Below are 23,919 nucleotides of genomic sequence, written 5' to 3' on the forward strand. Positions count from 1 at the left end.
TACAATGACTTCCTTATTTATATTTGCCACACCTTCAGGAGAGAATCTGGGCTTCATCTGCCTTTCTATCTCCAGGGCCAAAAATAGTCTCTGATGTACAACAGGCACACAATACATATTTATTAAATTAATCTATCATTGGTAATTGCTCCCTCTCTTGCCATGGGACACATCTTATGATATCAAAGATATATAGGGAGCTAGTTAATACCAACACTTGGTTGATCATAGTAAGATAAAACTGTCTGTATGTAATAAGAAATTCACAAAGACATCAAAGTAGTTTCCAAAATCTTTAACTAGTCAATGGCAAGGGGGTACTGCAGACAGGTTTAAAATGAGCAAACCTAGCTGGTAGGCAGTGTCCTTAGAAGAGCTTTAAGTGAAAAAGGACATGATAAAATATGGCTTTTAGTAAGATTAATCTGACCACAGAAGGAGGCTTATGTAAATACACTTGGAGCAGAGTTCTGGTACACTTCATCTTCATTAGCTTGGAAAATCCAAATGTTCCATTCAGCTCTGCTCTGAGGGGTAGGGCCGGCCCTTTCCCATTGTAATATGAACCGTGGATTCCTGAAAATATTTTTATATTTCTAGCACTAAACACATCCTGGAATATGGTAAATGCTCAATAAAAATGAGCTAATAAATGAATGCAAGAAAAGCTTGTTACCAAGCCAGATTATGAGCTGGTAGTTAAAACAAACAAAACATCAAGTATGGCTAATAACAAACTAATATAAACCTTAGAAACTGAATCAAAGTACGTGTCCTACTAACTGAGACTCAATTATGTCAGCTTCCTACATGAAGTGTAAAACCCAGTGTACTGCATATCTGCCTCATTTATATGATATGCTCTCACAGGGCAAGGTCTCACACCTGCCCCCAAAACATGGAGTACTATCCAAAGACAAATATTTATCACATTATTTTACAAAGTACTTTTTCCCAAGGTCAAAGCACTATCAAGATGATTACCTGAGACAGTTTTGTTGTAGTGGCAGGCAGAAGTGGGCGGCTAAACTTCTTCTGAGAGCCGATTGCTGCTGGAAATGGTGGTGCAGAAAATACAGCTGCCACACAATTGATTTTGTTTATCCACCCTTGCATTTCCTCTGGGCTCCTATGAGAAATAGGTATGTTTATATTAGGATATTGCCATGTTTAAGTAGCATCACACTTTGCCTATTTCACGTTACTGATTTGCAATGGCATGTGAAAATCATTTACTCCTCCTGGTACAACTAATCCCTGACAAAACTTTACTAGAGATGAACACCGTCATTTGACGATCACCAAAGAAGCTATGATCATCACAGTGCCAGACTGTGATTCTCTCCCTAGGAAACAGAAAGGAAAAAAGAGAAAAACTTGACAATAAATATTGATTAAACCCCTACTTTCTGTTTGATACTAGGCTAGGCCAAAAATAAATTATAAAATTTACTCATCTCTTTTAATTGTACTGTTTAATTTTAAAATCTAACTGAGGAATGTATTGGTAGAGGGAAGGTAAAAGGATTTATCTACTTTGGAAAACAGTTGACAGGTTCTTCGAAAGTTAACTGTGCATGTATCATATGTCCCAGCAATTCTACTCCTAAGTAACTATCCAAGAGAAATAAAAACATATAGATATGCCAGACGTGGTGGCTCATGCCTGTAATCCCAGCACTTTGGGAAGCCGAGGTGGGCAGATCATCTGAGGTCAGGAATTCAAGACCAGGCTGGCCAACATGGTGAAACCCCATCTCTACTAAAAATACAGAAATTAGCTGGGCATGGTGGTGCGCACTTGTAGTCCCAGCTACTTGGGAGGCTGAGGCAGGAGAATCACTTGTACCTGGGAGGTGGAGGTTACAGTGAGCAGAGATCACGCCACTGCACTCCAGGCTAGGGTGGCAAAGTGAGACTCCATCTCAAAAGAGAACATACAGATACACAAAGATTTGTATGTTAGTGTTTATAGCATCATCATTCCTGAGTCAAAAAAGGGAAACAATCCAAATTGTCCAGTAAATGGATAAACAAAATGTGGTAAATGCACACAGCTGAACAGTATTTAGCAATAAAGTACTGACACACACTACAATATGGATAAACTTCCAAAGCTTTATGTTAAATAAAAGAAGCCAGACACAAAAGACCACATCATATATTAGTCTGTTTATATGAAATGTCCAGAAAGGGCAATACTGTAGAGGCAGAAAGTAGATCAGTGGGTGCCTGGGGCTGGAGGTGAGAATGGGAGTGACTACAAAATGTGCACGGGGATCTCTTTGGAGTGATGGAAATGATTCAAAACTAGATTGTGGTGATGGCTGAGCCATTCTGTAAATATGCTAAAAAAATCATTGAAATGTACATTTAAAACTGGTGATATTTTACGGTATGTAAAGCATACCTCAATAAGACTATTTAGAAAACCCACCTGAGAGGAGGTGAAAATCATCTGATGTGATCATATTTTTAATTTATGTGTCATTATATCCAGAAAGCCCAAGATTCAGAGCACTTAATAAATATTTGCAAACTCATAAATGAATGGTAGAAATGATCATGAATCAGGACAGATTATCTACCATACACATAATCAATAAACAAAAAGTCAAAAAAAAGTCAGCCAAAGTCATTTCCTTCATCAATTACTCTGAGAGAAACCACACGAACTAACCTGAGACCACTCTAAATGTCAGCTCCTCACGGCACCCTCTCTAGGCTGATCTCTCTGGCTCCATTATTAATTCAATGGACTGTTTTTTGCATCAATTCTGTCCAAAGTAATTAGATCTCCTTAGTTATTACATCTGGTATTTTTGATTGAAAAAATCAGGGAAGAGAATAATTTGAAAGTTTCTTTATGCCCAATAGCTGTAATTATACATCCAGCTATGGGTCTCTGTGTGATGTTAACTGTCCCATTCCTACACTCAAAAACCCCGGGCAACTTGTTTCCTTACAACTTCCTCCTAAAATTGGCAATTCATCCCATTTCCTTGCTCACAGTAGAATGACATCTTTTCCTCTAGTATAATCACGGACTACTAGAGCTCAGAAGGGAAACAAAAAAATAAAATAAACATTTACATTTATTGAACAGTTCCTATGTGCCAGGCACTGTGTGAGGTATTATACACACTTATCTCACTGACTTCTCACTAGAACTCTGTAAGATAAACGTTATCCCCTACACTAGTGACGAGCTGAGGTTCAGAGGTTAAATTATGTGCTAAGAGAAAGAGCTAGAGAAACGGTGTTATCTAGGTCTGTTTTACTCATTTTGCGATAGAACTTGTCTTCTAAAACCCTCATATTTTATTGATGAGGATACTGAATTCTAGAGATGGTAAGTGGCTGACTAAAAGTCAAAGGGCTACTTTGTAACAGGCAAAAATGTAAATCCTGGGTTTCTATTTTTTTTTATTCTAATCTTCTTAGGCAGTTATTTCTCTAATGTAAGCAGTTGATGACTTTGATTCCAACGCAAAAAATTTCCCCTGCAGAGCTTGATTTTGTTCCTTGGAATAAAGTAGTGCTAAGTGAACTAAAACACAAAATCAAATAAAAACCAACAAAACATACTGAGTTTGAAAAAGCAAGACCCTCCAGTCGGCAGTTTTAAGTTTAAACACGTTTGGTTTCTTCTCATAGTCCGTGGCCTTGGATGCCAACGCGTGGTGCACACTCACAGCGTTTTTCAAGTCCTCTTCAGACAAGGCCTTTTCTGGCTTGTATTCATCCTATAGATGGACACAAAGAAAATAAAGGCAAAAATCACGATCAGATTTCAACTTAATTTTTTAAAAGCAAAAACTAAAAAAATAGTTTTTAGAAAATCCAAGTGAATGAAAAAAATGAAACAAATGGTGAGTAAAAACAACCTTATAAATGTTACAGAACATCATGTTGTTTGAAAAATTTGCTGAGAATGAGAAAATACATCTACCCAAGGCATTTTTTTAAAAATCAGTTTTTTTATAAAACTGATATACAATAATTGAGGTAAATAGCTAAGTAAGGCCAAAGGCAGAAATATCTATCGTACACATTTTATAAAGAACAGAAATGAGACTTGGACCAATAGAGTGATTTGGTTTCAGGATTAAATAGATAAAAGCAAAACCTTACAGGTAACTGTCAACAGAATTATACCGAGGGTAAAAACAATGCCATTGTGTTCTTTGCCCTGAAGATATTACATGTTCCTGTTACTTTCTGTTTAGACTAATATTATCAAAAGAAAAATGAATAGTAAAATAAAATAATTACTCCAGCTCTTCTGCTGAAAGAAAAGAGGAAAATCAATAATCAGGTGAAAGCTTAGCTTGTTATCAAAAATTGAAAAATAGGTAAATGCATATGCTACCAACTGTTAGATATTTTCTAGAGTTTAAGGCCCCCCTTCCTCCTTCCCATATTTTATCAAAAACAAGATAAACATGCATTCTGTAAAACACACACATGTACCCTCAAATGCACACACCACATCACCTTCTAATTAGTAGTAAAAGCCTAAAGAAAGATATTGTCTGTTTTCTTATCAGTCTGCTTTTACCAATTTTCAGAAAAACAATGCCAGTCCTCCATACTTCCCCTCCCTTTCATTTATCCCCTCCAAAAACCAAGCAGTTCAAATGTACTATTGCCGTCAATTCAAATTGAGTCAAAAATAATCCTTCATGTGACAATGCTGTGAGGCAAAGGTTTTCCCTCTACAATATGATGTAAATACCAGCGGTAATATAAAGATTATCCACATTTATAATATTAAACGACAAAATTGTTACTTTGGGATTGCAACAAGTCTTACTTTACTAAGCCTCCGAGGTTAAGAAGTGCTATTGACAATGACAGTCTTCTCAAGTGGTATGATGAATAAAGGAGAATTTAAAAAATAAATACAAGGTATTTGTATGTACCTGTTACTAATTCCCACTAATTCATAAAACTATAATCTAGTTATGTTTTAAGATCTGTCTTGTCATTTTTTAAATGAGATTTTTTCTCAGTAATTTAGCATTCCAAATATTCACAAATCTCCTTCCAGGGAAATTTTCATCAGAGTAGGAATTTCAACTAGAGGTAGCATGACTACAAAACCCCTCTGGCCTTATAATTATGCTATAACAGAACCCTGCACATGTGGCTCTCCACGCAGTGTAACTTAGATTCCAGACAAAAACATGAGGTAGGTAAATAACTGGAATGAGGAGAAATGATGAGGGCCAAAATCACTTTAGGGAATTTATATGCCACCTCCATTTCCATACATACTGATCCCCTAACACACCTAATGATTGAGTTTGCACAAAGGTTAGCCTAGAAATTTGTGCGTACTTTTTTTTTTATATTCTAGGTCCATGATTTAAGCTTTTATCTTAATTCCTCTTCCCTATTTTCTTTGAATTAATATTTTGTTGTTGTTTGAATTTCTTAAGATGATTACCTAGTTCTTTTGTTTTCCATATTTCTTCTTTGGTTAAGAAAGAATTTAAGGTTACAATTTTTCCTCTGAGTATGGGTTACACTGTGTAGCAGAGTTTGGGAAAGAAGAGTATTTTTTCATTGCTTTCTAGATAGTTTGTAGTTTTAATTTTTTATCTCTTCTTTAATCTTAGTAATATCATCAAATAATGTGCTTCTCGAATTTAAGGTAAAGTTTTAGTTATATATTATTAGATATTCATAATTGTATTGGATTATGACCAGAGAATATGGTCTAGAAAATCTATTTTCCCCAAATTTGGTAAGGTTTTTCTTGTGGACAATCACATGTTTGATTTTTGTTAATGTTCCATAAACATACAAAAAATTTATTCTTTGAGGGATGAATGTGTCTTTATATTCAAGTTTATTGACTCGGTTCCTCTGCCCTTACATCATTTTTTCTACTAGTTTATCCCCTTCAGACATGTATATTAACCTTTTCCACTTCAAGTTCTTGTTGCATTTCTGATAACTTTTATACATATTTTAGTTGCTATGTTGTCTGGTGCATTTAGGTTTATAACTATCATCTTCCTTTTAACTATGTGCCACTTATTACTTAAAATGTTCTTCTTTATCCTGTTTAATGCTTAGTCACATAAGATGGAAATTTAAAAGAGTCTTTCTTTTACGAAAATGCTCTATTTATCTATTCCTCACCCACATCAACATGATAAGACTTTGAAAAATGTTTTGTTCTGCAATCTTGCTAAAATTATCTTGTGTTATGCATTTTCTGTTTCAAGAAGCCTTATTTTGAATTTAGATTATACATTCTGAGTCTCCCCTCATAGATTTAACTGCATCTATGTTTCCTTGCTCACCTGCTTCTTTCTTTTTTCCATCTTGACCTCTCTCCTCTCATACCTTTGCTATTTTCTCTTCTCTCAAGTATTTTCTTTAGGTAGGTGGTATACTGTTTTATTCTTATCCTCAAGTATCTTTCATTTCTTTGATAGGTATAGAACTGGATATAGAACATATGGCTGCAGTCTTCTTCATTGGTTTTACTTATTGTCTGGAGATGCTATTCTACCATCTTCTAGCTTCCAGTTTAATACAAGTCCGATGCCAATCTAATTATTTTGTCTTTCTCTTGTTTTTTTCTCTTACGAATCACATATGGGTTTTCCTTTAATCTTAGGATTCAGGATTTTTTGCTAGGCTATGCCTTACTTTTCTTAGCCATCCATTTAGTCTGAAACTAAAAAGTCCCACCCTTATTCTCCCTTAGGTAACCATTCACTTGGGTTGATAATTGCTGACAAAAGTAATAAACATAGTTGTGCAGACTGTAGCTAAGACAGATTTAAGGTCTCCAGCTATGGCTGCATCCAGTGCCAACCTACAATTCTTTTACATCTCCATGATTTTTGAAATTCTTCCTCAGCTTTTTGTTACAATACTCTCCTGGTTTCTCTCCTACCTCTCTGATCCTTATTTTGCTATCTCTTCTTCTTCATGCCCTTCTATGTAACCGTTGGGATAGTTTGAACTCCAGATATATATCACAATGTCTAACAAACTGCTACAGGTGAATAGGAAACACAAAACCAATTGGTAGCTATTACTATTGAATGACTTAGACTGTCTCATTTGGAGCCACTGTAAATATTCTTCAAGTATATTATCTGCTGATATCTTCATTTAAAACCAGGCACAAAGGATGACATTCTTATGCTGCTCTTAAAAATGCAAAAAAAAAAAAAAATTTAATGCTACATTTATTACAGACCTAGGAAAAAGCTAACAGTAATTGTCACCTTGGAAGAACTGCACCATTATTTTAAAAGAGGACTCTATTCCAAGGTAGTTTCCTAAACTCTAAGGTAAACTGCCAGATTACCTTATACTGGAAGGAAAACACTATATAGGGCATCAGTGGAAGACAGGATCTATTTAATTAGGGCTAAACTGAAGTTGAAAAATTTTAAGTCTAGGAAGCTTCCGCTTTTCTAGTTGATAATACAATTTTACCATTTTTTCTTAAAAAGGCAAAATGCAAACCTTAAAATATTTTCAGCATTCTGAATTCCTACTAGAAAATAAAGCTCCAACTCCACACACACACACACACACACACACACACAAAGGGCAAAACCAAGAGTAGAGTGGAAACATTAGGGTTGACAATTGGATTAAAAAAATGACTTTATCCTACTAAGTTCATTCTGACATCTTTATTTTTCACTAAAGGAGAGGATAGTGTTTAAATGGTAGAAGTGGGCAGGAAGAAATAAGGGACAAATTATCGTAATCAAACCATTTCAAACCAAGGACTATTTGCTGTGCAAACTAAATGTGAAACAGTGAGCAAGATAAATCCAATCAAGAAATTTTCTGTAAGAAAAGAAAATGCTCCAGGACATCTAATTACTATCTTTTTTCTCAAATAAAGGAGGGGTGAAAATGATGACTAAAAACATGTTACTCTCTCGTGTTCCCTGCAATCTACATTGTTTTATGTAACAGGATTCATTAGAGCACTCCACCATCCCAATAAACACCAAGAATGTGATTTCACAACGCTATTTATTTTAAATCCATTTAATGCATGAAATAAAAAGCTTTTTTTCCCTGAGAAACTTGTTAATTAAACCTCTTGTGAAGTTGAATCTTAACACACTAACATAAAAATCATCTACATATGTACAAAAAATTGACATCAAGTCTGAAAAATTGTACTTTCAGGTAACATAAACTACAATTTGGAAAATGACCAAATTGTAATTAAAATTCTTATCAATTTAAAAAGCATATTCAAGACCCCATTTTTCAATGTACTATTTACTTCATGCCTCATTAAATAGGTAAAATAGCTACATGTAATTAAAACAATTTTAAACAAAGTTGAAATGGTCTTGATTTCCACCGAGAGAACATAAAAAGGGAAAGTGAGACCACATTGTTACTTGGAGCTATGTGGAAATTAATAAAAATGTTAGTAATTAAAGCAAGCTGGGTCCTAAATTGTCTATTAATTCATGGTTTTGAAACTGGCATTAAAAATGTTTTTTATAATTTGATGAATATCTTTTTTAAAAAATGCTAAGTATGTCTGATTAGGCGTCTTTCTAAAACTCATTCAGCTTCATCCTAATAGCTATTTCAACATGTAAAAGAGCATAGACCCAGCAGTTTCACAAAAGGAAATAAAAACGCCATGAGCTCACAAGAAAGCAGGATGAGTGACAGGAGACCAGGCCAGAGATGGACCTGCTCCGGGTGCCACAGTCTTGGGCACATCAGCTCCGGACTGACTGCTGTCATCACAGTCTGGGAGGCCTTGAATCCTCAGTGGCTTCCTTCTGTGCCTGAACCAAGCCCTCCCCTGATGCGACCCAGTAAACTTTTACAAAACCTATTGGTTTTGTAAAAACCAAAAAGTTTAATTCCAATTAAACTTTTACAAAACCTATTGTTGGTTGAGCCTAGGAGGTCAAAGCTGCAGTGAACTGTGATCGCACCACTGCGTTCCAGCCTGGGTGAAAGAGTGAGAATCTGTGTCAAAAAACAAACAAAAAAACAAGCCCCCAAAACAAAACACAAACAAACAAAAACCCCTTATAGTAGGTGGAACAAAATCTCTCTTCCGAGTAAGCCAGAGAATAAAGATGATTCTGCACCAAGGACACAGGTTCCTGATCTGTGATAGCAAACGTACGTTTTAGATAACGAACCGATTTTTCACTTCTAAAGACAGGGTAAAGGTAAATAAACTCAGGTTTGAACAGTTGCTTTCTAGACCCTAAAGATAAAAACATATAGAGATTCTTGAGAGCCTGGTCTGCAGACTACAATAATCAAGAGGTGAACTCTAAGTAATTCACTGCCATGCACTAACCAGCCACCTACACCCATTGCTCTTAACCATTCCATCAATCATCTCTAGGGCAGTTCAGTTTTGTAACAACCAGAACTGGAACAAGAATAACATCACAAGCCTTACAAAAATACTTTCAAGAGAGAAGCAGAGACTGGCAGGGACAGACACAAAGCCCATGACAGAAACTGAGAGAGAACTTCTGAAGCTTTGTGATAGCAAAGGCTTGTCAAACCACTTGGCTAGCGGATGACTCACTCTGTAACGAAGTGGATATGAAGTTACTATCCAAATGTCAACAATGATGGATCATCAGAACCAACAGGAATTGAATCATTTTAATGTCAATTAAAATGCACATTCCATTCATAGCACTTCCTAATTTTTAAAGCACATATGAACTATTAGTATTATATTAAAATAATATTTGTCTTTTCTTCCATGAACGCTTCACATTCCCATAGTAATAATTAACTACGAATAGGGCACACATTTTTTAGGTACTCTTGGGCTCAGGGGCACTGCAAGTACTAGAAAAAACACAGATAGGAGTGTGCTCTGACTTAGCTATAAAACAGACAAAAACACTGTACCATAAAAGTCCTATTATGCCAGATCATGACTGATACCTGGACTCTGGAACAGTTTTGAAATGTGCAAATATTTAAATCAGCCCCTATGCTGGTGTTGTATATCACAAGCTCTATCTCAGAGAGTTATAGCAACTAGAAAGAAGTATTCACCTGAATTTATTCCATTCATCCTGTGTTTTCTCCAACCTTCACCTATACACTTGGTTTATATCATGTTAACTGGTGCTTTTTCACGAGGTGATTTTAAGAGTCCACTAGCCATTCATTGCATAATACTGGTCTTCTCATCCACACTGTCAGGACAAGTGTTTTCAGGGACCAGATGCTATGTTTATTTCTCACATAGCTCCCAACATGACATTTTGTAAAGGGATCTGACATTACTATCGTGATACTCCGTGGATTTACTCTTTGCTTGAAAGTGAAAGGCATATGTGACTAAGTAACATTAAGGAAGTGGCCAGAAAGGAAAATGAGGCAAATGGTGATGAGGCAGATTGTGTGTAACTCAGAGAAGCAAAACAAGAGCTCTGGATAATGTACGAAACTGTCTGGGGGAAAGGAACAAAGACAAGGACTTACTTTACTTTAGAGTTAAATCAACAACAGGAAAGAAAAGAGATTCAATGGAAATGAGACAGACACCGGGGACTTATTATTTTCAAAAGTCACAGGAAGGGGAATATGAGAAAAAGAGGAGTGGAGTGGATCAAACTGGAAACTTCTGGGTGAGCTTCTCGAGAGTAGCTGTCTATGTCCTCTCTGCCTCTGCATCCTCAACTCTCCAATCTGCCTTCCACGCTCACCACCGCACTGAAACTGCTTTATCGATAATTTCCTACTTGCTGAATTGACGTGGCACTCTCCAATTCCCTATCTTACCTTTTCATGACAGGACACATTTCAAACATCTCTTAACATCTGTGGTACCAGTTTTCTCTCTGGCTTAGTTTTCTTCCTAGCTGTCTGGCCACATCGCACAGGCTCCTCCTCCTTTCTCTTCCTCCTAGGGCACATATGAGTATATGGTCCACTGGCTCTGTTCTCCATCTTCTCCTCACTCTTGGAGTGACATCATCTACTTGCATGGCTTAAATTACCAATTTTTTGTTAATGACTGTTCAGATCTGCATTTCTGGCCCCTTCATTGGCTCCAGATCAAAGTATGCATAATTGCTTACTGGACATATCCATTTATTATTCCACACACTCTGAATTCAACACCTCAAACTAAACTCTCCAAGTAGAACTATGTTTCTCCCTACATCTTACCCCTGGCCTTGTTCAAGTTAATCTGGTCTCTGTGTCTTTGATAGAACCTGTTTCCAAGTCATTCTCCATCCTGCAGCCAGACTGATCTTTTTTTTTTTGAGACAGAGTCTTGCTCTGCCACCCAGGCTGGAGTGCAGTGGCAAGATCTCGGCTCACTGCAACCTCCACCTCCTGGGTTCAAGCAATTCTCCTGCCTCAGACTCCTGAGTAGCTAGGATTTTACAGGCACGTGTCACCACGCCTGGCTAATTTTTGCATTTTTAGTAGAGATGGGGTTTCACCATGTTGGTCAGGCTGGTCTTGAACTCCTGACCTCATGATCCACCCGCCTCAGCCTCCCAAAGTGTTGGGATTACAGGCGTGAGCCACCGCATCTGGCCCAGATTGATCTTTTTAAAATACAAATATAAACGCTGTGCATGGTGGCTCATGCCTATAATCCCTACACTTTGGGAGGTCAAGGCAGGAGGATCGCTTAAGTTGAGGAATTCGAGACCAGCCTGGGTAATAAAGTGAGATCCCATCTCTACAAATAATAGAAAAATTAGCCAGGTGTGGTGGTGGTCCCAGCTACTCAGGGGGCTGAAGTTGGAGGACTGTTTGATCCTGGGTGGGGTCAAGGCTGCAGTGAGCTGAGACCCCGCCATTGCACTCCAGCTTGGGTAACAGAGTGAGACCTAGTTTCAAAAAAATAAGTAAAATAATCATGTCACTCCCCATTTAAAACATGTGATAGCTCCAACTGCTCTAAGATAAAGTCTCAACTCTTTAACGTGGTTCTCTAGGCTCTTCTGCCTCAAACACCACTGAACCTGCAGTTCCCCATACAAGCTATATCACATCTAAGTATCCTTACAGGTTTGTCTCTGAGTTCCCTTATATGACTAGCTTCTATTTGTGTTTTTAAGCGTGGGGTTAGATATCACTTCCTTCATGAACTCTTTCATGAGCTTCCCTTCTCTTGCTCAGGTTAAGTGCCCTTCCAGATGTGTTTCCATAGCACCCTCCTCTCTTTGTAGCATTTCTCAAATTGCACTGAATTGGCCTTCTGTTTGTTAATTTCTTCAGAATGAAGAAGAAAGCTCCTTTGGGCACCGTATCTTGCTCACAATCATATCTCTAGTATACAACATTCTAGAAGACGGGCAAAGTCCTAATCTTATATATGCACTCATTATTGACTTGCTTCCTAGGTAAATTTATGGCCCTCTGTATCAGAAAGGTAGTTTACCAGCCAAAGTTCAGCTGATACTGGATACTTAAGCCATATTTTAAGTGTCAATCTGAGAGATATAAAATAGGATGCCAACAGTTCCACATACTTCATGGTTTCTGGGAACAATAGACCTGAAAAAGGTCTATGTTAGAAATCTCAAAGTTTATGTACTCAAATAATAGAAGATACGAGACACTTTCCGGTGAAAGAGTGGAAAGTCTCATATCCCAGTGAAAGAGTGGCTGGAACCAGGCAAGTGCAATCAGAGAAAGGGCAAAGCCATCATTCTTTACTCAAGTCAGAGGCTGAAGGAAAGTTAATGCACAGTTGCTGTGCAGTGGCCAAGTTAGTTGAAGCTGGGTGAAGTCATAACAGTTCGAGACCTCTCCCCACAATAGCATTTTAAACTTCCAGGAATTACAAGGGTCTCACACTAGAGTGTTCATATTTACTTAAGAAGAGACTAATGGGAAAAATATTAGCTTGGCTAGTACCATCCTTACAATACTGAGTAGGTTAATCAACTTTAGAACGCCAGCTTTTCAATTTAAAAAATGGGAACAGTATCCTCCTATGAGGCTGTGAAGCTCAGATGGAAGAAGTAACCTACAAACTATTATACTAACAAACCAGTCTCATTTCTGGCTAAATGGCCAATGAAGCAAGTTAGCTCAGGCAATCTGCCAAGCCATTTCCTGCATTTGTGATGTATAATGCTTTGATCTGGGAGTGGTTATTCTTTTAGATATAAAATATACAGAAATGCTCTGCAGGGCTATGTGGGCTTTCTTTAATACGGGAATACTGCTCTTAAATGTCTCTTCAAAAAGGTGGGGGGCTCCTTGTGCTTATTTGTTTCAAAAAGGTGGGGGGCTCCTTGTACTTATTTGTTTCATGTTTTTGCTACATGGAATGGGTATATAGAGCCTATGGCTTATTTTTTCATAAAGGGAGTATTTAAATATCCGGGGTTGAGGTGGTGAGAGGGAGAGGGAGCGGAGGCATGTGTCTGATCTTTGGTAAAATTCCTCTAACTAGAACACAAGTATGTAGAAGTCATGTCATATATATAATTAATGTCTATGGGAATGAGGAATGGGGTGATATGGTATTTTTGACCTGTGTTTATGCCACATCGATAGCTCCAGAACACGAAGCCCTCTGCCTTGCCTGGCACTAGTGCTAGGAGGATTTATGGAGGCATTTGTCTCCTATCTGAAGTGGAAACAAAGGTAGAAGAAATTACTTATTTTTCAATAAAGGTACCAGGGAAAGTAAGGACCTTTAATTTGGATGGTTGAGAAGGCCTAACTCTTAATCATTTCATACACAGACTCTTGTAGGAAGACTGTGAAAAAGTAGGAAAATAAGGTCTGAATAAACCCAGTCACTTTATTTTTATTTTATTTTTGAGACAGGCTCTCACTGTCGCGCAGGCTAGAGTGCAACGACCCAACCTTGACTCACTATAACCTCCGCCTCCTGGGCTCAATCAATCCTCCTGCCTCAGCGTCCTGAGTAGCTAGGACCACAGGCAAGTACCACTATGTCTGGCTAATTTTTGTATTTTTTGTAGAGATGGGGTTTTGACATGTTGCCCAGGCTGGTCTTGAACCCTTGGGCTTAAGCAATCTACCCACCTCAGCCTCCCAAAGTGCTGGGATTACAGGTGTGAGCCACTGTGCCCAACCACACCAGACACGTTATTCCTTATGAGATGACTAATAATCAGGAAAGGACTAAAAGAAAAAATACTCTCATTTCTTATAAGAGTCGTCAGGAAGGGACCAATATTTACTATTAACCTACTGTGCAAAAGGTGTTTTCATGTATTTAATCATTTCTTTATATCAACCATGCAACATCATTTCCCCTCATTTTACAGATAAATGAGTTGAGGTTCACAGAGGATAATTAACTGCTCCAAATCAGCAATTTGTTAAGTGACAGACATGGAGTTTGACAAGGCATGTCTACTTACTGGAGTATGACTCTTCGTAACTCTTCAAGGTGTGACTCTTCTTTTGGAAGAGCCTTTTAATGCTCTTCCAAGAGATATATTTTCCTAGAGGGATGTGAGGAAGCTGGGGAGAGCGATCCCCAGCCTAACAAAGCTCTTACTTTAATACCTAGGAGGCTGCCGACACTGCGCGCATGTGTTCAGGAGGCAGGCAACATATGGGAGCATAAACACAGGGCGGCCATAACCTTAAGAGGCATGAGATATTATTTATTAATGCTTCAACTTCCTGTAGGAGTGGCCAAAAACCTCTGCAACAAGCCACTTTGGCTGGGATGGGAGTAGTGAAAGAGGTGGAGTGAATGGAGACTGTGAGGACTTGGCACTCGCTCCTGTGTAATTTCAGCTGTGCCTAATTTTCCTTCTGATGACTATTGCGACTTTTTTGTTTATTTGTTTTTCGGAGGGGGAAAGCCTTTACTATTACTCTCCATTTCTAATGAAGAAATGCGAATTAAATTATTCTTGAATTGTTCTATATGGGTAAAAATCATTATACGCTATTACGTAGTTGAGAAGTCTTGATGAAAGGCTTAAAGTAACTGATGAGCAACTAATAATGAAATGAGACCCTAAACAGATTGTTATTCCAGTGGGTGGGGCAGGGGAAGGTTTGTGTATATGTGTGGTATATATGTGTTTACAATGAAGGGAAGGTGGTCTTCAAAGCCAGCCATTATGGACTTCCGGAATGGCTGGAATTGCCAGCCACTACGATTTCTTTCGAAGACCAATTTGATTCATTTAATCAGGGAAGCAGTGGCCCTGTTTCCTTCTGTCTCAGGCAGTACTACCCCCCTCATTTATCCCCAAGGCCGAGACGTTGGCAGCTGCAGGGGGGAAAATGGAGGGCACTCAGGAGGGAAGTTAACTGGAAGCCTTGGACAGGATTCCTTGATGCTGAGAAATGTATATGGGGTAGAAAGGTGTGGAGAAAGAGAGAATGGATGTAGAGCCTGAGTGTGCTAGTGAGGCCCTTAAGGATAGACGCTGGATCCTGGGATCTTTGCATCCCCATCTCTGGCAAAGCCCCTGTTACACAGGAGGCCAAATGAGTGAGCTTTTGTCAAACTGAATGACACTAACTTTGGGCCAGGGCTTTTTTCTCCTCTCTCCTCACCCAAATAGTGGGGGATTGGCTGAAGAAGGGAAGAAGAAGAAGGAGAGACATTTCTGCTATACCGGAATCCTAGGAGTGTAAATATTGGCATCCTAAGAGCACAGAGTGGAGAATAACATGGCACTCCCAGGTCACATGCCCCACACAGGTCCTGTGAGGAGGGCTGCTTAGCATGGGGGACACTATGCCACCTAAGTCCTTCGAGTACCTGAGTATAGGTGGGAGCGGCAATGACCTCTCACTCAAAGAGCTTGAAATTCCTTGAGGGAAGAAAACAGTTCTTTTGTAAATGGGACACTTTATGACATTGTGATACCATCTCTTTAATTTTCGTGATACCTTCATCATTTGAAACATAATTTCTTCATCATCTTTCTACTGCTTGCTACTCCCCCTCTAGCCTATAACACAAATGTAAAAAGTAGTTTGCCACTCTTTGAATATGCCATATTCTCTCAAATCTGCTATTTTCACCCTTCTCTGGCTAAAATGCTTTTTCTCGCCTGCCTGCCTGGCAAACTCCTGCTTATCTTTCAGGCATCAGTTCAAGTCATGTTAATTCCTCAGGGAGGCATCCTCTGACATTTGCAAGTATGCTTAGGAGGCCTTCTTCAGTAAGATTTTTCCACGCCTCTATTAATTCATCTCACTGCTTAGTGAATGCTCAATTTATCTGTTTTCCTCCTATTTTGTGAGCTCTATGTAGGCAGGGATTGTACCTTAGTTGTCTTTGGAAGTCTAGAATTTTGCACAGTACCTGATGTGATAAATAGCTTTGGGAAGATATAAAACCCAAACTGTATAAACCCCAAACCACCTTGTAATCATACAATTTACTTTTTGTGTAGCATCTGCTATCACGTGCTGGTAGATTAGGCTTCCAACCAGGGGGAAGGATTAACCAGCAGTGGGACATTAGTAACTCCCTGTAGGATGTACGCATCACCAGGATTAGCACTTAACACATGCTACAACCTGGCCAAGGGGAAGAAGTTTAACTATCTACTACTCTTGTTTCTGGTGGATGGCTCAATACCCCAAAGGACGCTCTGATGCAAAGGTCTGCTCAGCAGCAGGCAGTACCCTATTAACCTAACAGGGAGTGGCATTTCCAGATGTCGATGCCCATAAGGTCTTCCTTCTTGTACAGTCTACCTACCTTTTTAGTTTTTAGTTTTACAAATTAGGAAGAAACTACAGAATCAGGTAGAAACCACACAATCAGGTAGATATAGCCATATAAGACACAGAACTATGAAGTTTAAGCTTCCATTGATTGAGGAATTAGTCTCTAGGATCTGTGCAAGGTTTCTAGGAACATATATTAGTCCTGATTTTTTCAAAAAGAGCATTAAGAAGAGAGTGGAGACTGGTTATTAAACATGGCCACCCTTTTGCAGGCTTATTCTCATTGTAAGTAGACAGTTTACAGCTATGCTAGCATTCTTATGATTTAACTGAAATAGCAACCCGAACAATAACCCATGATTCTACTTTTCACTCTTCATAAATGTATAATTTCCTTACTGCCAGGCTTTTCTCTTTATAAAAGCAATTTCACCCAACTTTGCCCAAATGCACATTTGCCACACTCCAGAGCTATCATAAATCCGGAGAAGCAACCTTCTTGGAGCTCTAATCCAAGCTGATGCTGAAGCTTCAAAGTTTACAAAGTTGTTCCCTTGTCAATACTAACCCATTCTCCAACTTGATGACTCAAACTCCCAATACATTTATCTGAGGGAGAGGACAGTGATGTAGGAAAAGCTGGTACCTTTGAAACAGCATCTTTCTTGGCATCACTCCTCTCAAATGTTGAATGTGAGAATAGTGTTCTCTTCCCAGGCCCACCCTGAGACGGAGTGGGTGGAAATCCGGTGGCTAGGTATTCAGAGAAACGGTTTTGCCAAAGGCAGCTATGCCCCTTAACAGATTTTAGACAAAATAAAGAAGTGAGCCAAGAGAGTGGAATTTATGCTGGGGAAGCGGCTGTGATATGTGAAATTTAATTTCAAAGGGTTCTTCCTTGCAGAGACAAAGGTAGCTAAAAGGACCAGTGTGGGCCCAGCACGCACACACATGCTGATCCGGCAGAGGCCAGAGTAGCTAACTTATAAACTAGAAGCTTATAGGACTCCATAGGAAAATAAGCTTATAGACTCCATAGGAAAATAAAGACAGTACGAGATAGCCAGCCACCTAAGAGCACGGATATTCTCCAAGTATCAGTAACTGCCTCCATTTCTCCCTTGTCATGACCCTCAAAGTAATGTGAGAATTTTAGAAGGATGCGGCAAATCATTTACTTTGTGATCTTTGAGTTTCAGCTAACTCCATACCTCTTTCTTTACAAAGCCTATTTTCCCAAAAAGAGATCATGGTCTAAGGTGAAGCATTCCATGCTCCAATATTCCTTACCTGATGTATTCCAAAAGGAAGATGACAAAAGGGTTTGTGTTAGATATGGTCCTTCCTAATTTGGACACTTGAAAACAGTTCAGATAAAAAATAAAACAAAAAATAATTATAAAAGTGTTGTTTACAAAGCTGCTCTGGTAATATGCAAAATGTTAATGAAAGATACGGGTTTCCAGTGGCAGGGTCTGGAGAAGGGGTGGCAGGCACCAAATCCAGCCATCAAAGTGGCAAGAAGCAGCCCTGAAATGAGCCAAGGAGATGGGCGAGGAGGCGAGGACTTCTAAGCAGAAACAAAAAAAAAAGACAAAGAAACTCTGGAGCTGAAAGCAAAGGCTGTGGGCAAGGGTCCCCTGCCCAAAAGGGTGATTTAAGAAATCTGTCCACAAGTAAGTTGTTCTTTGCGTCTGAGGTGATGGTGATCCTTGCCTTCCGTTCTTACTTAAACATCTGCATTCCCTGCCATAACATATTTTGCCACCTACAGCTAAAATGAAGTGCTGTCTTGGAATCTGTTGAACGTTTAAAAATAAACTTTTGTAAAAAAACAAAAACAAGCAAACAAAACAACAACAACAACAATAAAAAAGCAAAAAAGATCTAATATAGTTGAAATATAGTTAAAGTCCTTTAAATAAAGATCTGGGTGGACAAAGGAAGGCTAGTTTTACAAAAGAATAATTCTTTCAATCTTATATATGGCATTATCATGATATTTTGAAACATTTAAAATAACAATAAATCAAATGTATTCCTTCCCAGTCTCCATTCCAAAGCAGTTGATCATCTCAGTGGAGCAAGCGTGCATACCATGAGGGGTCGCCATCTGACTCAGTACTGCGGATAGTAAATCAAACGGGGGGCCTCTTTTCCAGAGAAACACAGGTGTGGAAAGGCAACTACAGCAGTGTGTAAAGAGTGGAAGGACATGTGTTTGTCGACAAACACCAAAAACAAAAAGTTCAAAATGAATCCTTTCAGATCCTTTCCTCTGAATACCCATATGTCAATAATACACTGAAAACAGACATGTTGTCACAAACTTCTGTAAGGAATGAAATTAGGTATAATCTTTCTGGAGGTAATTTAGAAATATGTTTTCAGAACTGTAAACAGTTCCTACCATGTGCCCCGTGACACCCCTAGGAATCTTAAGAAAATAAAAGAGATATGTGCATGTGTGTGTGTGCAGTGTTATTTTATAAATGAAAAACTAAAAAAGAATATGTCTGAAAGTGGGGGAAAAGTTAAACTATGATAAATCTATGTAACAAAAAATACTACAAGCATTTAAAAATGAATATGTTTATAAATGATCTAGGGACAGAAGAAACAAAACCATAATTACATATCATTTCACAGTCACAAAATACCAGATTGATGAAAACCAAAAATGTTTCTAAAAAACTTTTAATAAGAAACTGTTTATGATAACATACAGAGTGAAAAGAATAAGACGCCAAAAGTGTATTATACTATGATTCCACATAGATTTAAACAGTCTCTTCCCGGTAGTGCTGTTAGCAAGACAGCAGAATAGGTAGTCCCAGCTCCCATCTCCCCAATAAAAATATTGAGTAATCAATGATTTATGGACCAAAATACCTACTAAGACAATACCAAAATCCATTGAAGAGGTTGTAGTACCCCAGGAGAGCACAAAGCCAAGAAACCCACGCTGAAACAGGTAAGAAGAGTGATTTCATGTTACCGACCTCAACCCCTCCCTGAAGCTGGCATGCCTCAGCACCAGAAGAGAATGCCCTGGCCCCTGACATCTCTCATGGGGGAAAGGAAAGAGGTCTTTGATATTCTGGCTTTTCAGAGGGCTGCCTGGGTAATGGCTTAATCTTGGTTCAATTGGAATACTGAGGGAACTGCAATAGTGTGGATACCTGGGCACTGCTAAGAACAAAGGAAAGTGGTGGGTGGTTCGCTGCAGTCAGCACAGCTTGATGCAATTGGGAGAAAAGGTGGTCAACCTGAAGCTTCTACTTTGGGAGGGCTGAAGAAAGGTAGAGTGTGTGGCCCTCATTCCAGCTCTTCTTGGCCCCAAGGGACTAATTTCTTTCTCACCTCACTCACAGCACTAACAGAACTAGCATAGCTTGGAAGCCTGAAGAACACTTAGAACAGAGTAGAGAGACAGGTGGCTTGTGGTGGCTGGCACAGTTAGTGTACTTGATTTCTCCCTTGGGAGGCAGAGAGAGAGGAGCAGAGTATGCATCCAGCATTCTGGCTTTTTGGAGGGCTATCTGAGGGAGTGGTATCTGACTCTCCTGATTCAGGGAACTGATGGCATACACTGAGGCATACACTTGGTGGCTGCTTAGAACAGGGGACAGCTGGGTAGCTTCCTGCTCTAAAATCAGATAACTTGCAGTGTTGCAGACAGACATCAGAGGGTGCAAGGATTATGGGCTCCTGAAAAAGGATTCAGAGTTCCCTAAAATCTGTTGCACAGTTGACTGGTGAGGGGCTTCTGCTCTAGCAAGCCAGTCTCTATACTGGAAGAGGTGGTTGATTCTTCAAACGTGCAGATCCCAATACAGCTACAAGAGACAGAAGAAACAGGAAAACATGGTTCAATGGAACAAAATGAATTTCCAGAAATCGACCCTAAAGAAACAAAGGTATAAGAATTACCTGCATAAACATTGTAAAGATGCTCAACAAGCTAAAAAAACATGATAAACAAAATGAGAATATCAACAAAGAGAAAATATTTAAGGGAACTAAATAGATATTTTCAAGCTGAAGAATATGATAACTGAAATGAAAAATTCAGATGAGAGGCTCAAGAGCAGAAAACAAAGAAGAAAGAATGAGCAAACTAGAAAACGGGCCATTTGAAATTATCCACTCAGAGAACAAAGATAAATAAGAATGAAAAAGAGTTAAGAGAGCCTTAGGCATTAATGGTACACATCATTATGCAGACCAACACATTATGGAAATCCAAGAAAGAGCAGAAAGAAGACAGAGGGCACAAAGCTTATTTACAGAACACTTCTGAAATCTGAGGAAGGAAACAGACATCTAGATTCGAGAAGCCTAATGACAACCAGGATTAATGGAAATAAATTACACTGGGACCAATGACCAAATTATAAAAAGTCAAAGAAAAACAGAGGACTTTGAAAGTAGCAAAAGAAAAGTGATTTGTCTGTGTATTTCTCAGCATAAATGATCCAGGGCCAGAAGTGACTGTGATGATATGTTCAAGGTGCTCAAAAAAACAAACAAACAAACAAACAAAAAAACCCACTTGCCACACAAGCATATTACATCCAGCAAAACTACCCTTTAAAAATGAAAGATATATAGACCAATGGAACAGAACAGAGCCCTCAGAAATAATACCACCCATCTACAACTATCTGATCTTTGACAAACCTGATGAAAACAAGAAATGGGGAAAGGATTCCCTATTTAATAAATGGTGCTGGGAAAACTGGCTAGCCATATGTAGAAAGCTGCAACTGGATCCCTTCCTTACACCTTATACAAAAATGAATTCAAGATGGATTAAAGACTTACATGTTAGACCTAAAACCATAACAACCCTAGAAGAAAACCTAGGCAATACCATTCAGGACATAGGCATGGGCAAGGACTTCATGTCTAGAACAGAAAAAGCAATGGCAATAAAAGCCAAAAGTGACAAATGGGATCTAATTAAACTAAAGACCTTCTGCACAGCAAAAGAAACTACCATCAGAGTAAACAGGAAACCTACAGAATGGGAGAAAATTTTTGCAATCTACTCATCTGACAAAGGGCTAATATCCAGAATCTACAATGAACTCAAACAAATTTACAAGAAATAAACAAACAACCCCATCAAAAAGTGGGTGAAGGATATGAACAGACACTTCTCGAAAGAAGACATTTATGCAGCCAACAGACACATGAAAAAATGCTCATCATCACTGGCCATCAGAGAAATGCAAATCAAAACCACAATGAGATATCATCTCACACCAGTTAGAATGGCGATCATTAAAAAGTCAGGAAACAACAGGTGCTGGAGAGGATGTGGAGAAACAGGAACACTTTTACACTGTTGGTGGGACTGTTAACTAGTTCAACCATTGTGGAAGACAGTGTGGCGATTCCTCAGGGATCTAGAACTAGAAATACCATTTGACCCAGCCATCCCATTACTGGGTATATACCCAAAGGATTATAAATCATGCTGCTATAAAGACACATGCTCCTGTACGTTTATTGCAGCACTACTCACAATAGCAAAGACTTGGAACGAACCCAAATGTCCATCAGTGACAGACTGGATTAAGAAAATGTGGCACATACACACCATGGAATACTATGCAGCCATAAAAAAGGATGAGTTCATGTCCTTTGTAGGGACATGGATGAAGCTGGAAACCATCATTCTCAGCAAACTATCGCAAGGACAAAAAACCAAACACCGCATGTTCTCAGTCATAGGTGGGAATTGAACAATGAGAACACTTGGACACAGGAAGGGGAACATCACACACCGGGGCCTGTTGTGGGGTGGGGGGAGGGGGGAGGGATAGCATTAAGAGACATACCTAATGCAAATGACGAGTTAATGGGTGCAGCACACCAACATGGCACATGTATACATATATAACAAACCCGCACGTTGTGCATATGTACCCTAGAACTTAAAGTATAACAATATATATATATTATATATATATATATAATATATATATACAAAAGAAAGAAAGATAATATTTTCTTAGGTAAACGAAAGTTGAGAGAGTTCATCACTGCTGGACTTGCCTTACAAGAAAGGCTAAAGGGAATTCAACTTGAAATGAAAGAATGCTAAACAGAAACAAGAAAGTATAAAGCTCAATAGCAAAAGTAAACAGAGACAGGACTTGGTATCCGTGGGAGATTTGTTCTAGGTGCCCTGATGGACACCAAAATCCATGGATGCTCAAGTCGCTTACATAACATGACACAGTATTTGCATATATCCTATGTATATCCTTCTGTACACTTTAAATCATCTCTAGATTACTCATGATACCTAATAAAAGGCCTACACATCACTTCATTGGCATAGATTCAACATAGTACTCAGCATGTAGAAAATTCAAGTTTTGTTTTTTGAAACTTTGTGGAACTTTTTTTTTCTGAATATTTCAATCTCAGGTTGGTTGAATTCAAATGCAGCAATCACTGATATGCAGTGCTGAGCATATGTAGGAAAAATATACAATACTTTAATGTAGTAACAGTGGTGTGTAAATGACTTTTAACTCTGGTATAGAAATTTTAAAAAAAGTATTAAAATACTTTACCTATAAATATACATTAGTGGGAACAGAATACGAAAGGATATAATTTGTGAGGGAGTAAAAGTACAGTTTTGGCATATGACCTGAAATCATTATCAGCTTAAAATAGATCATTATAACTGTTTTATGTAAGCCCCATGGTAAGCAAACAAACAAACAAAAAACCCCTAAAAGATACCCAAAAGAAAATGAGAATAAAGAAATGTTATTACAAAAAAATAAGGAATACTAATAAGAGCAAAGTAAAAAAGTGACAAGACAGAAAATAAATAGCAAAATAGCAAGAGTGTTTCTCTATCGATAATTACTTTAAATTTGAATGGATTAAACTCCCAATCACAGCTGGGAGTGTGGTTGAATGTATTGAGAGAGAGAGAGAGAGACAGAGAGACAGAGACAGAGGGAGGGAGGCAGAGAGAGAGAGAGACAGAGAAAGAAAAAAAAAACCAAGTATAAGCTGTTCTACAAGAGACTCACTTTAGATTTAAAGACACACACACCTGAACGTGAAATAATGGAAAAAATATTACATGCAATTGGTAACAAAAAGAGCAGAGCGGTAGCCATACTTATATTATACAAAATAAGTAAAAAACTGTCAAGAGAGAAAGAATGACATATAATAATGAGTCAATTCATCACACAGTTGTAACCATTATTAGTA

At 38.4% G+C, this 23,919-nt stretch overlaps 1 protein-coding gene across 13 annotated transcripts in view; it reads right to left on the reverse strand.

Annotated features, from left to right (window-relative positions):
* PSD3 (pleckstrin and Sec7 domain containing 3) overlaps nucleotides 1-23,919 on the reverse strand; it is a 547,860-nt gene that overhangs the window by 42,220 nt on the left and 481,721 nt on the right. For all 13 annotated transcript variants that reach the window (XM_055349507.2, XM_055349521.2, XM_031013674.3 and 10 more), the window contains 2 exons: nucleotides 3,589-3,746; nucleotides 985-1,129 (listed from right to left, as the gene is read on the reverse strand). In XM_055349507.2, the coding sequence (XP_055205482.2) occupies nucleotides 985-1,129; nucleotides 3,589-3,746 (303 nt within the window). The remainder of the gene's footprint in view (nucleotides 1-984; nucleotides 1,130-3,588; nucleotides 3,747-23,919) is intronic.

The sequence above is a fragment of the Gorilla gorilla genome, chromosome 7 (assembly GCF_029281585.2).
Source record: "Gorilla gorilla gorilla isolate KB3781 chromosome 7, NHGRI_mGorGor1-v2.1_pri, whole genome shotgun sequence".
Classification (NCBI taxonomy): domain Eukaryota; kingdom Metazoa; phylum Chordata; class Mammalia; order Primates; family Hominidae; genus Gorilla; species Gorilla gorilla.